The sequence below is a fragment of the Dysidea avara genome, chromosome 1 (genome assembly GCF_963678975.1).
Source record: "Dysidea avara chromosome 1, odDysAvar1.4, whole genome shotgun sequence".
Taxonomy (NCBI): Eukaryota; Metazoa; Porifera; class Demospongiae; order Dictyoceratida; family Dysideidae; genus Dysidea; species Dysidea avara.
In genome coordinates, this window is record NC_089272.1 from 34,720,938 (window position 1) to 34,734,880 (window position 13,943).

The window sequence follows — 13,943 nt, forward strand, 5'->3', positions numbered from 1 at the left end:
TCTTAGCAAACCAGCGACTATAAATGCCTCTATTAGAACCCCACTTCTGAAATCCTAGATCCATCCCTGATACCTACCCCAAATGAGAACATAATCCTCACCTGCCAACAATAAATCTAAACACTGTCATCCTGCTATTTAATATCCTCAAAATTTAATATTATATTATTATAAATCAAACGTATCATTAATAAATTAGTCATGCATGAAGACATTGCTATCCCACTACACACCCACAAGAGGCCATACATACTGTAGAAAACATCAGTGCAAGAAACAGAGAAAAAACACTTTTACAATCTCTAAGTGGAAAGAATAAACTACAGTAACTACAGCAATTATTGAAAAAAAGAACATTGTGCAAATAGTGTTGCATGCTTATGCTGTAACAAAGAATTAATACAGTTGGTCTGTTGGAGTGTATTCCTTATCAGCAAAAGTAACCTTCTCATCACTATCTGCAATGAGTGAGTCTCCAGCTACAGAAAGCAGCACATAATAAGATAGAAATACACATACGTACACATTCAGGGAAACTGCTCAATCATATTTTTAATTGGGTCACATCAGACCATTGGCATTATTAATAATCAGATAGTTAAAAATTGCATCTCAGGATCATCACTTGCCATTCATACCATCAATTCTGTAGGCAAAAGAAGCAAATCTTGCCAAATCCAGTGATGATGAAATGGTCAGCATCACTGATGCAGCATTACCATGCTGTACATCAAATCATTGAAAATTTACTTGTAACAATGAATGTACAGTGTGTGGCCAGAATTATCATGTAATGGCACATATTCTGATATGTATTTTATTATCTATACTTTGTAGATATAAAACACGCCAATTTACAGGTGCAAATATGCAATAGTTATACCATGGCTGCGGGGGATTTTGGTGATATATACACATGAACCCCAAGGGTTGCAGGTCCGAGGGATAAGGGTGTATATATCGGCAAAATCCTGACACAGTTGTGGTATAAGTGCATATATAGCACTCAGGGCACACTCACCTGATAGCTGAAAGAACTACAGATCACTCACCCAATTTGTTTTAAGCATCTGATTGTCAATTGTGGTTTCATTGCATATGCAAATAGCTCTCAGAATGTTATTCTCATGTCGTTATGTTTCTACACATGCCAGGAACTTTCAATTGTGGGATTGATTTTTGGGGTGCAAAGCTTTTAATACTACATTAAACCTTCACTATTGTGGCAGTAAGTAAGTAAATACATCAAGTTAAGTACTGCACTGTTCACCTAGTTGTCATATTCTTCTTGCTTCATGGTCTGCTCAATAGCTGATATGCCCCCTGCACAGTGGGCAGAAATACGCATCTACGCATCGCTTGCCCAAGTGATCATTTTACAGATCATTTGTCTTAGAATGTAGTTTATATACTGTCAAATAATCTAAACTTAGCAACTACACTGAGCCTTGCCTAATGTGTAAACTAAAACCCACAATAAAACATTCTGTGTTGCTCAATAAAACAAGTCAAATCATCTTGTATCTTTGAACTGGTTGGGAATAAAAGCCATGTGCAAACCACGTTTCCATTGCCAGGGTAATATCTAGATATTGCCCGATGAATATGCAAGTTAAACCCTGAGTGATGCCTTTGAACGCCCACACTAAGTAATAGACTTATCAGGCTGATATCCTGTACAGGGCATCAATCACCCAAGTCAATACGAGTGCAGCCACTGGCTATATTATATATGCATACCTAAAAGTTTTGATTATGGGTTAGCAGCTGGTTCATTCTGGTTATGTTCAGTTACGATGAACAGACATATCCTAGAGATATTACAGAGAATTTTGGTTACGTGAGTTTAATGTTTTAATCAGTATCATTTATGGAAAAAGTATGGAGTTCACTAAAAGCATAGATAGGTAAACTTGCTTGTTGAGTGGTTACTCCATACAGAGTAGTAGCTTCATGATGGGGGTCTGTCCGTATTCAAAAACATGCGGAAATGATCAGTGAATAGGCCGTAGCAGTAGTTCTCACCTTAGCCCAACGTTTCCAACTCATAGGATGGTGAGGATAACAAAACGCTCTCTGTCTAAGTGGTTTTCATAGCAAAATCCAAGTCCTGCATCCCAATCATGTAAGTGTTAATCGATTCCCACAATCAATTTTGGCCTTGACGTCTATATAATCACTGCTTAATTGTAGCCTGGCTACATTTCGTATGTAGCCCAGTTAGCTGGACTACATACACTGTACGAAATGTAGCCCAGGTGGCTCCTTTGATCTGAGGTGTGGAAGTGTTACATAGTGGTATGTAGCACTTTGACACCTCAGATCAAAGGAATTCCAGAGGATACATTTGCCATACCTCTTTACAGGGAGACATCTAAATGTACACTGTTGTACATTGAAATGTATCCCGGGAAAGAGGTTGCACTTCTAAAAGAGTAAGCTACTTTCATCAAAGCAAGCATGGTCTTGAAGTGGATGAAGTAGTGGTACCACCTTCTGTTTGTTATACAAGCTCAGACCGAAATTGATTGTGGGAATAAATCAATACTCATGTGATGAGTACCTCAAATTGAAGTGCTGTAACAAGAAGTACTCAAATAAAGGTGTTTCAGTATCCTTGCCATTCTACAAGTTGGGAAATGTTACTTAAAGGTGAGAACTAATATTACAGTGCAATCACAAGCATTTCAGCATGTTTTTGAATGCAGACACATCCACATTACGGACGACATGAGGTAACCACTTTATAACGAAATTTACCCGTTTAGGTCTTTAGTATACGTTGTGATTAGTCTTTAAACAATGCGAAAGCATTAAAACACTAAAAGTCACTTGTAAATTACCTAAAATTTGTCCTACTCATCTTTTCCGTGATATTTGTAAGACTTGTCTGTTTATTATAACATAGTAACAATGTTACTTGCTGCCTAACCATAATTGAATCTATCAGGCATGCATATAGTTGTTACACTCATATTGGCATCAAGGCTATCAGCCTGAAATGGAAGTGTTACATATTACCTGTAACATGGACACCCGGGATTTGCCTATGTGTATGCCCTCAGCCCTCGGGCTTTGAGCATACACATCAGGCAAATCACTCATGCCAATGTTACAGCTATAAAATATATACTGCAAATATATATATTGGTATAATTTGTGACCCAGTCTGGGAAAACTGGCCGGTCTTATCGCCTATTTAAGAGTATCAAGAAATGCAGGTTTTATGTATTTTTTAGTGTGTTGTAGCTCACCAATGGTTGAAGCTACAGTATGTGTACCAAATTTCACATGCTTTACACCACTTCCCTACCTTCCAGAGCATCCACTGTGCAAGTAGCCAACAACTAAGTTTCCCGCCATTTTAGATAGTTTTTAAAACCGTGGTTGACTGTATCAGGCAAGTTCCTAAAGGGGAGGGAATCGGGGGCCTTGAAGAAGAGCAAGAGACTGTTCAAAAAATTTTAATGGAGGCATAGGGATGAATTAAGTCAAGTTATGGGCCATTCAGGTCTCAAAATCGGTTAAAATGGAGGAAATTCACAGCAGAGGTACTTATTCAACACCACAGAGCTGTAAAATCACTTACAGCCATCCCCGGGTTGACCACAGCTCCATTAAGGCCCTACACGCATGTATGGATTGCCACTGGGCTTGGGAAAAGCAGCCAGCAAAACCAGACCACTCAAATCTAGCTGATTTTGATTGTGAAATTAGATAGTTTATTCATGTAGTTTTGTGTTCTAGGTGGAAAATCGGATCTGCTGACATGGGCGATAAGACCGGTTTTCCCAAACTGGGTCACATTTTATATCAAAAAAATGTCAGGGATATAAAGTTTATGGCAATAGCCAATAACATCCACTAAAACTAAATATGAATGCCTTAATGGTATAAATACTGTACATATAAGACTGAAGAATAATATACGTGTCTGCATAGTGGACTAGTTATCCCTGTTCCCATTCACTTAAGAGTGCAACTCAGCTACTACAGGATAAGCACAGGGTTACTGAAACATTTGATAGTAGTTACAGAGCACTTAGAAAGTGATGTTATATATGTACTAGATAAAACACTGCCGCGAGTGCTATATGGAAAATATAGCACGAAAAGAGTGGGCGAGAGACAAATATAGCACGAGGCGAAGCCGAGCACTATATTTCGTCTCGAGACCACTCTTTGAGTGCTATATTTCGCGTATAGCACGAGCGAAAGGTAGTGCTTTATCTGGTATAGAGAACTGTCAACTTGAGGTACACACAAGACACACAAAACAATTAGAAACTCACGGAGGAGTGTTATCATCGGTAGAATAAGCATTGCGCCTGTGTTTCGCCTGCGTTGCACTGTGCTACGCCTTCATTAGTCGTTTTGTGAGTCTAGTCCGTCTTCTCAATACGTAAAGGTTTTGATTGTGGTATATTAATAAGCATACTTCCGTTATATTCCTAGTACTCGTCCGTTTATGTGAGCAAAACGTACTAAGAATGTTCACTGCTGCTGACCACAAGAAACCATCATCGAAATCTTCAAGTGTGTCTATAAATAAAATCCAGTGGTTTTCTTCTTACTGGTTGGGTTGACTGGTCAGCCAGCACAGTCAGGCTATCAGCCTACACTGGCTTGGTTGATTGGTTGTACTGACCAAAATGAGTGATTACTCACTCAAAGTAGGCTATCAGCCTACAAAATAGACCTGGCAGTTCTATAACTACCTGATATAGAACTGTGGTCTATTAAAGTGTTCTATAACTGCCCAATATAGAACACTTGTGCCTTTATGGCGAATATAGAACACTTTTTTTGCTTTGATACTCTCGCACAAAGTTCTTTATATATATATAATTGATTCTACCATATGGCAGTTATTCCGTTAAATATGTTGTGACACCTACTGTAAGCACATAATTTACTGCATAACTTCAACTTATTATTCTACCCTCACAACTGCAAAAGAAGATTAAAACTAATGTAACTGTAGCATAATTGTGTTGTAAATATATAGCCTCATGATGTGGTGAGAGAGAGAGTTATGTGTGGATGTAGGAGATTCATTTTGTTTCAACCAATCAGATTTTGAGTATTCAACTAGTTAAACCCTACTTAATTAAAGAAACAATTAAGAGTTTCAAATAAATATGTGAACATGTACAGTAATACTCCCCAATTATATAACGTACCTGTAAGAAAACTATAATCTTCAAAGGGTGAAACGAAGTACTTATGGTTAGGAGGCAACCCAGTACCTGTGCTACCTGTAACAGCAGTATACAGTATATGTATGCATACACCACAATGAGTAAGAGTATATTTATTGTACTAGTATTTAAAAAAATAATTGTTAGTTTTAAAATGAAGATTCTGTGCAAAAGTAGTGAAACAAGGGATGAATGATGACATTACAGCATAGCTCAGTGGGAAAGTCCCTACTTTGACATTGAACAAAATAATTGTATAGCTAATATGCCAAAGTACAGTAGGGACTTTCCCACCAAGCTATTACTACCATTCATGTCTTTATTCATTGTTTTTTATTGTATAGATCCCTACTTCATTTTTAAATTAACAATACTAGTCTGTTTAGTTTTTGTTGTTGTAGCACAGGTAGCTACAGTGTAATTAGAATGACTGTTGTATTAGAGTATCTTGAATCAGCCAAGGGGTGTGCATTAAGCTAGACCAATAAGGGGTGAGGTTATCATGGCCTGTTTACTGTTAAGTAAATACATGTAGCTAGATTGTTAAAGGGTGTGGTATCTGTAGTCTATTACTAGATTTTTATGGTCGCGAACCTACCGCGGATGGGATCCCAATCGTGAAGTTGCAGGCTAGTATACCTTTTATAGATAGTTATGCTGGAATTGAATCATTTCTGAAATCCAGCTCTGAAATAATTCTGTGGCATCTAAATATGCTGCTGAAAGAAAACAAGCAGCCGGCTTGATTGAAGATAAAAGAAACACAAGGCGAAGAGGGCCTACACCCAAAAAGGCACATCCCACTGGTAAGTTTGTTATTGTGGTGTAAAATAGTGGCCGTGCACTGCTTCGTTAGGCCTCTAGCCTTGCGACTGTGGTCAGTCAGGCAGTCAGGCAGTCTAAAATTCGAGTTATGGTGATTTTTAAAATTCTATATCCGGCCATCTATAAGTGTTTCGTTATATTTAAAGCTGTATCATGATGTATACATATAATTATGGACTAGTACTATTCTGTAAGGTGATTTTCATCGCATAAGATGTCTAGGATGATTTTCAAAGGCAGAATTTTGGGTGGCGTGCAAAATGTTTGAGGTGATTCCTACTTAATGGTACGTACCGTACCATTTGATATGCTGTAAGAAAGTACAGTAAAAGAATTTTCACTGTTAAGAAAACTGAAATTTCTCTTTGTCATATGATTAAAAGGGTTTGATACTCAAAAAAATGCTAGGGTTGAAAAGTTTGAATTTGAAGAAATTCATGCCTGCAATTGGAGGTTAGTGTCAATTTTATTTCTGCATTAATTATTGCTATCTCACTGATTTCAAGACTCTTTTGCTTCAGTATGAAGTTGGAAAGCCCATAACGCCTATCCAGTGACGAATCCTGAAAATAAAGAAAGCCTGTATTCATTAAATATTTTATTGCACTTGAACATAATAGTGATTTTTTACACATAATATGTAAATCTAACGTGCAACTACAGTACACTGTATTATAAAGTACAAAGTATATACACACAATACAAATACTGGTTTTTTAAAAAATGATCAATGCTTTGAAATTGCTTTTACTACATTTCTTTCACCTTCTGTACATCTCTTCAAGTTTTAATTATTTATTATCCTTTCTTGTGCTAAATCTCTAATAAATTATCACGGCTATGCATGTGAATGCGATGGACCTCATTCATCTCAAATGGATTTTTTTTTATTCTTGATATACACTCTACTTTATTGCTATGCCATTATTGCCATGTATCAAATTATTATAGTACTAGTGTACTTCTATATGAACCAATTGGAGACTAAATGCACACACATTTATGTGTATATATTGTGTCTGTGTAAGTAAATGTGTGTTCGAATAGTATGTAACCTGTATGTGTGAAAACACTGTGCAAATACAGTACTGTAGGTAACCTTCATTGTAGACTTCAATAATCTATCCTTTTTCCACCGTGCAATTTTTTCTTTAATTCCATTTACTACCTGTAGTGGTATAGAGGACAGTTACTAGTGATTTCAGCAACAAAGCAAAAGATATACGGATGGCACAAACTGTTGAATACAGTAGTGTGTAGACACTTTATTAGAGCAGTCACACCAATTGGCTCAAATTTACTGTTTCTTTGGCTTTGCTTAAATTGCTTCTTGATTACTACAAGTACGGGTGAAAAATAGCTACGTTTTTGTGGATAGCAATACAAATACTATAACCAACTGTTGTTGTTAAGCCAAAACAATGATTTTCACATTTAATTGGATTAACATCAGCTATATCCATGCACTATTGCTTGATCCAGCCGACTGATTTTCTGGCCTTATAATATCTGGTTATTTGTAGTGATGACGTGGGTGGTTGTTGTTAAACAGTTCAGTGATGTAGAGGGAATATGAAACTATTATTATGTGTGATGAATAAATAAGTTAGCAATGGGAAGTTCCTTGGCTTGCCTCCAGTACAATACCGAAATCAAAGTCAACTGATGTTTGTTAGTAAGAATTTTCAAATATCAAATTTGTAGAAGTGATCAAACATTGGAAATTTTCATATATGTGAGTTATGAATAAAGCATTGTCATGAATACTACGTTAAATACAGGGCAAGAGACAAATATGGCTGGCCAGTTCTCTGTGGTTACACCAGCTCTGTGTCCACATTTCCAAAAATGCAATTGCTACTGAATTGAATAGTTTCCACAAGTGGTTCACACAGGTTCTGAGAAAAGTTACTCGAGATCAAAATTTGCCAGTGTTGCATAATGATATACATAAAAGATGATCAAAATTGGTACAGTAGTTGTGCAAATAAGCAAGTTCAACTTTAAGTTGCATCAAAATTAGAAGAAAAAAACTTTAGTATTGTGTCACTTTGTCTATCCAATAACATACTGTAGCTAATTCAACAAAACATCATTACCTCTTTGTTCCTAACAACATGAAAGAAGAATATTGTAGCCCCCTGTGTACAGGTAAATGACCAAATTAATTAAATTGAAATGAATAACCATATGTTCACCTGTAAAGAGTTCACAATAGTGAAGATCCATGCTAAAGCTACAGAGTCACTATCAATCAGAAACAACAGTCCCAATATCCAAGTTCCTCCAAGTAATGGTAGAAGTGCCAAAATACTCAACAGTAATGTTCTGTGATTGTTCATTTAATGGTTAAATCAGTACTACGACATTAACCTAAATTTGAACATTGTAACAACTACACAAAGGAAACTATAGACATCATAAAATAATTATTGTATAAACTGTACTTGCACAAGTAATTTAGACTCTCTATTATGAAACAAGTACACAGAAAAATTTAGAATTTTCAAGTAGAGTAGGGGCCATAGCACATCGACAAAAAGTACTGAAACAAGTTGGAGTAGTGCATGATATTAAATCACAGTAAAACAATAAGAAGTGTTATATCCCTATTATGCATTTCCATTATGGTATCTTGAGTACAGTAGTGATATAACACTTCTTATTGTTTTAGCTACTGTGATTTAATACCGTGAACTACTCCAGTTGTTGCAGTACTTTTTATCAATGTGTTATGGCCCCTACTCTAGTTGAAAATTCCAATATTTTGTATACCTGTTTGTCAAGGTTTTTTTGTAAAAGAGAATTTTTATGACTGCTGAACCCACGCATACCGCATCTGAAGAAATAAATGGCGCCATGTGCCCTAGCTATCAATTATTGTCCATTATGCTTCATTGTCAGCTATGTTTAACCCATTACACAGCATTATGAATCAAGAACTGTTCAAAAAGCACCTCTGCAATCAAAGTAGCCAATGTGAAAGATACAGACAATTTCCATAACAAAGAGAAGCCATCACATGCTACCACCAAATCAACACTTTTCACTGTCAGTAAAGATGAATGGGAGGACATTGATAAGTTCATGAAGATTGCATTGTATGTATTGCGGTATGCCAAAAGGCACCACTCGGGCCGGAGCGATGTCAAACAGTGAAAAAATCAAACCTGTAGTCTTAGCCTTATCAAGTTACATGAACGCTTGTCTGAAGACATCAGTCAGTTACTCAGTCAGTCAGTCAGTCAGTTATTCAGTCAGTAGAAAGTTCTGTTTAATATTTTTTTTTACAATTCCATAGCAACTTGTTGAAAGCGTTTTGGGTAGATCTAAAGACTTGCTTGGGCTTAGTTTTACCTTACCAATATTGCTTCATTGTCATCAGGGAAAAGTGAGGTTGGATTTTTGTTTATTCATGGCCCACACCCACACTTTTGTGGTCCCTATTATATGGTACTGCCGTACTGTCAGACATGGGGCCAAGTACATTTAAAAGTACTTAAGTAAAGTACAAGTACTTTTGAATTTTCCAAGTACAAGTACAAGTACTCCAGCAGCAATCAAGAGAGTACTTAAGTAAAGTACAAGTACATGCTGGAAGTACTTAAGTAAAGTACAAGTACATTTTGCTGTAGTAAAATATATGCTGTATTCAGTGTATTGTAGTATGTAAGTGCGCCTAGGGGGTTGGTTTTTGTCAACCATTCTCTCTCTTAAACTCTTAAAATTCACTGACTTGAATAGCAGCATTGTTTTGTTTGCCAGAATGCTATGACATCATTAATCGTGGCAATATGGTACATAGTAAGGTTGGGGAAGGCAGTAGAAGAATTGCAAAAAGTTGTAAACTGCACCTTCACCCACTGTGTACAAACTACGTACAATGTTTGCAGTACTTACAAGTACTTAAAAGTACTTTAAGTACTTAAGTACATACAAGTACTTAGCAAAGTACTTGAGTATAAGTACAAGTACACTGGAGAAATTAAGAAAGTATTTAAGTAAAGTACAAGTACTTTCAAATCTGTACTTAAGTGTACTTAAGTATAAGTACTCATGTACTTGGCCCCATGTCTGCGTACTGTATGATAATTAAGTCTATTTTTCATAGTTTTTGTGTGCTACTGCTGATGAAATACTTAGTTGAGTTTGTACAACAATATACAGGTGTGTATGCTCTGTGCAGCTTGCCAATCTCTCCTAATTATAATTATTTGAAGCTGCAATAGTTATCTGATTAACTTACAGTATACAAGTAATGTAATCTAAGATTTGAAAAAAGGTGCAGCCTCCCAAAAATGAAGAAATGTGATATCAAAAGTGGTGGCCAAGAAATAGCTGCAATGATATTAAAATGTCTGCGACACTACAAATTAATTGACATAATATCATTGCAGCCGTTTCCACTTTGATATCACATCTTTTTAAACCAGGCGCGCGCCCACAGCCGGCCGAACTGTGGGCGTGTGCCTGGTTTACTGAAATGAGCCTTATCCGAAATTACGTCACAGACATAAAAATGGCCAATGTAGTGTGGGAACGTTCGTAAAATTTGTATGGATGTCTATGGGGAGAATTTTTTGAACGGGAATATCTCAGTCAAGACGGAAGATATCGATCTCTAACCAGCAGATATCGTTATAAATTAGCTGAAAGAATAGGAATCTAGCGTTGTTTTGAAAATCAACCGAAAATCACTTTTACGCATTTACTGTATTGTCTTATAGCCATACCGACTAGTTAGAGTTCGATATCTTCCTTCTTGGCTGAGATATCTCCGTTCAAAAAATTTCTTTCCATAGTCGCCCATACAAATTTTACGAACGTCCCCACACTACAGTGGCCATTTTATGTCTGTAACGTAATTTTGGATAAGGCTCATTGTTTTCGTAAAAGTGTGTGTGTGTGTGTGTACCTATCTACCTATCTACCTATGTTTGTCTGTACGCACCCATGTGAGCAAAATCATTAAATAATGGTAAAAGCAGCTTTTACGTAAGAAGTAATAGCAAAATGAAGTCTGCATTAAACTTCTACACAGGTGAACTTTGCTCTGAGGTGGTTTCTTTTTGGCGGACTGAAATACGGATGTGGCGACTTTCCTCAGACTGCCTTCCCCTTGAGGTTTTCAGGCGTTTAGCAACTGAAAAAGAACGGTGTAGGCCTCATACACTACCAGGAATGGCCTATCGCTTCGAGCTGAAAGGGGGCATATCCCTTACGTATGCGAACAAAAATGAAGAGCAGCTTTGAGGCTTTGTCGAGAGAATTTGTGGGAAAAAACATGTTAGCCACACTATAATACAGTTTAGAAGATACTTCTGTGCGTAATATGTTGGTAAAAGCGGTTTGTTTACCAAACGCGTACGCTTCCTTAGCAGTGCATAGCAACGTAATTGAACGAATTACGTAAATTTCATAAATTACAAAATACGAGAGTTAGCTAATAATATTATTGTACAACCCAAAACTACCCTATTGTAAAATAGTAATACACAGTTGGTTAATTCATAGTAGCATATACTGTCTATAGTTAAAAATATTCCAGATGAGTTACGTAGCTAGCTGCATGGCACCTGGTTTTTAGAAGTATCAACTTGTTCATATTACCCTATTTTTGGAAAGCAGCACCTGTTCTCACATATTGGCTGTTTTGGATTACTTTTTAAATTCATATATGCTGGAATTTGTCTATCTGTTTGTTTTCCTACAGGTAAGTAGAATAGTTAAGTAACATTTGGGGGTTTAGAAAACCCGGATCGGACCGGACCAGGTCAGCTTCTTCAAGTAAGTCAATTCACACAATAGCTGTAACAGACAATTCACGAATTAGCTAGCTATAACATACACTCTTCACCTTGTAGCCACTCTGCCAAGAACATAATATGATTAGCTAGCTACGATGGCTCAGACTGCAACAGTGATCGTGCACGAACATTCATCCACGATAAAACAACCTAACTAAGCTATTAAAATACTTTCTACTACATTTCACTACACAATCGCTACAAAGCTACAACTTCTTTCTGTTGTACTCAACTGTTATGCACCTATCAATGTAATCCCCGACTACCACTAATACGGGCTGAGGTGGGGGAAGGTGGGGATTTGCATTTCTGAAAATGACAATTCCCCACCTACTGGGGGAGTACTGGCGATACAAACCCCGACCAAGTCTCGACCTGCAGACCCCGGGAATACTGGGGCTAGGCGGGGATTTGTACGGTCGTGTGGCGTTGGTCTAGTGATGAGTTAGTTTGAGTGGATTCTAGCATAAACGTAATAGCTAGCACCCGACTCTCTTTCCTAAACTGAAAGCACACATCTTCGCTGTCTGAGTGAATTTCTTTAGAGAAGACAAATCCCCACTATGTCGGGGAAATTTAGCGATCAATTCCCCCACCATCCCCGACCTTTCCCCACCCTCAGCCCGTATCAGTGGTAGTCGGGAATTACATTTATAGGCACATTACACACACTAGTAACCGCCCGAATTTATTAGAATCATGATATACAAAGTGAAAGGAACTAAGATAACAGCAAACCTCTGAATTTATTTCGGTAGTGATGAATGAGTAATGGAGTATTTGCTACATGTCAAGGTAAGCTTTAAATAGAACAAAACCTTACTACTCCAGAAATCTCTATATAGCTACCCTGCATGGGCACTAGCTTACCTTTCTTAGTTTAGCCAGTCATCCATGACCATTCCTTTACATAAGTTCAAAGGTTTGCTGTTATCTTAGTTCCTTTCACTTTGTATATCACGATTCTAATAAATTCGGGCGGTCACTAGTGTGTGTAACAGTTGAGTACAGCAGAAAGAGCTGGTAGCTTTGTAGCGATTGTGTAGTGAAAAGTAGTAGAAAGTATTTTAATAGCTTAGTTAGGTTGTTTTATCGTGAATGAAGTTTCGTGCGCAATCGCTGTTGCAGTCTGAGCCATCGTAGCTAGCTAATTATTTTCTTGGCAGAGTGGCTACAAGGTGAAGAGTGTATGTTATAGCTAGCTATTGTGTGAATTGTATGTTATAGCTATTGTGTGAATTGGCTTACTTGAAGAAGTTGACCTGGTCTGGTCCGGTCCGGGTTTTCTAAACCCCCGTAACATTTGTACTATATCGAACTTAATTTTGTATTATTTGTAACTTCATAATTATTTGTTGAATGACGCATGTGTTAAGGAATTTCAATATGTGCTTTTTACACACATTTATGGCTGATTTTCACGTTAGATATTTAAACAGATTTCAATTGCATTACCGAACATTTGTACTTTAATAGTTTACTGACATGTGCAAGAAAATTCAAGTAGTTTGCATGAGTAATTTAGTCTGTACAAGTGACAACAGATCGCACTTTCACTGACAGCTACTATTAGAGTATCTAGATCACATGTGATGTTTGGTGGTAGATCATCTATATTTTGTAGTGCTCTAATAGAGCACACATTTTCTGAGCTGTTCTGTACAGAATGTTCTAGAATTTCCATTGTTACATCAATAAAATTATAAAACTTTATCACTCTAGTGTATTAAACTAGAACTTCCATTTATCAGGTAGAAATTAAGTGAGATGAGCAACAGACAATATTGGCAGGATTTGGATGCACAGGTGTAAAGGTTCATGGTTCAAACCCTGAACATTTTTGACATTCTCCACACAAGTTTTCTTACTTTTTGGTGACTGTTCTGTTAAAGTACCTCAATCGTGCTTGTTTCACATGTTTGGTTTTTTATGCTTTACATCTCCTTATCTAACACTTTCAGTACTTTCAAATCACTATACTATGATAGTCATCCTATCTGCAAACTGATTTTTAAGTAGTAGTTTACCCTGCAGGCATGACTTAAAATTGCATTTGTAATTTTGAAAAATGCTTGTAATTTGCACCAATCTGTACAAAAATTGGAAGATA

At 36.9% G+C, this 13,943-nt stretch overlaps 1 protein-coding gene across 1 annotated transcript in view; it reads right to left on the reverse strand.

The window, feature by feature from the left end:
* Positions 1-239: 239 nt before the first annotated feature.
* LOC136263126 (uncharacterized) overlaps positions 240-13,943 on the reverse strand; it is a 62,917-nt gene continuing 49,213 nt past the window's right edge. The window contains exons 26-31 of the mRNA XM_066057619.1: positions 8,225-8,354; positions 8,126-8,167; positions 7,126-7,194; positions 6,523-6,589; positions 5,184-5,258; positions 240-479 (exon numbers count right to left, since the gene is read on the reverse strand). Of these exons, the coding sequence (XP_065913691.1) occupies positions 397-479; positions 5,184-5,258; positions 6,523-6,589; positions 7,126-7,194; positions 8,126-8,167; positions 8,225-8,354 (466 nt within the window). The 3' untranslated portion in view covers positions 240-396. The remainder of the gene's footprint in view (positions 480-5,183; positions 5,259-6,522; positions 6,590-7,125; positions 7,195-8,125; positions 8,168-8,224; positions 8,355-13,943) is intronic.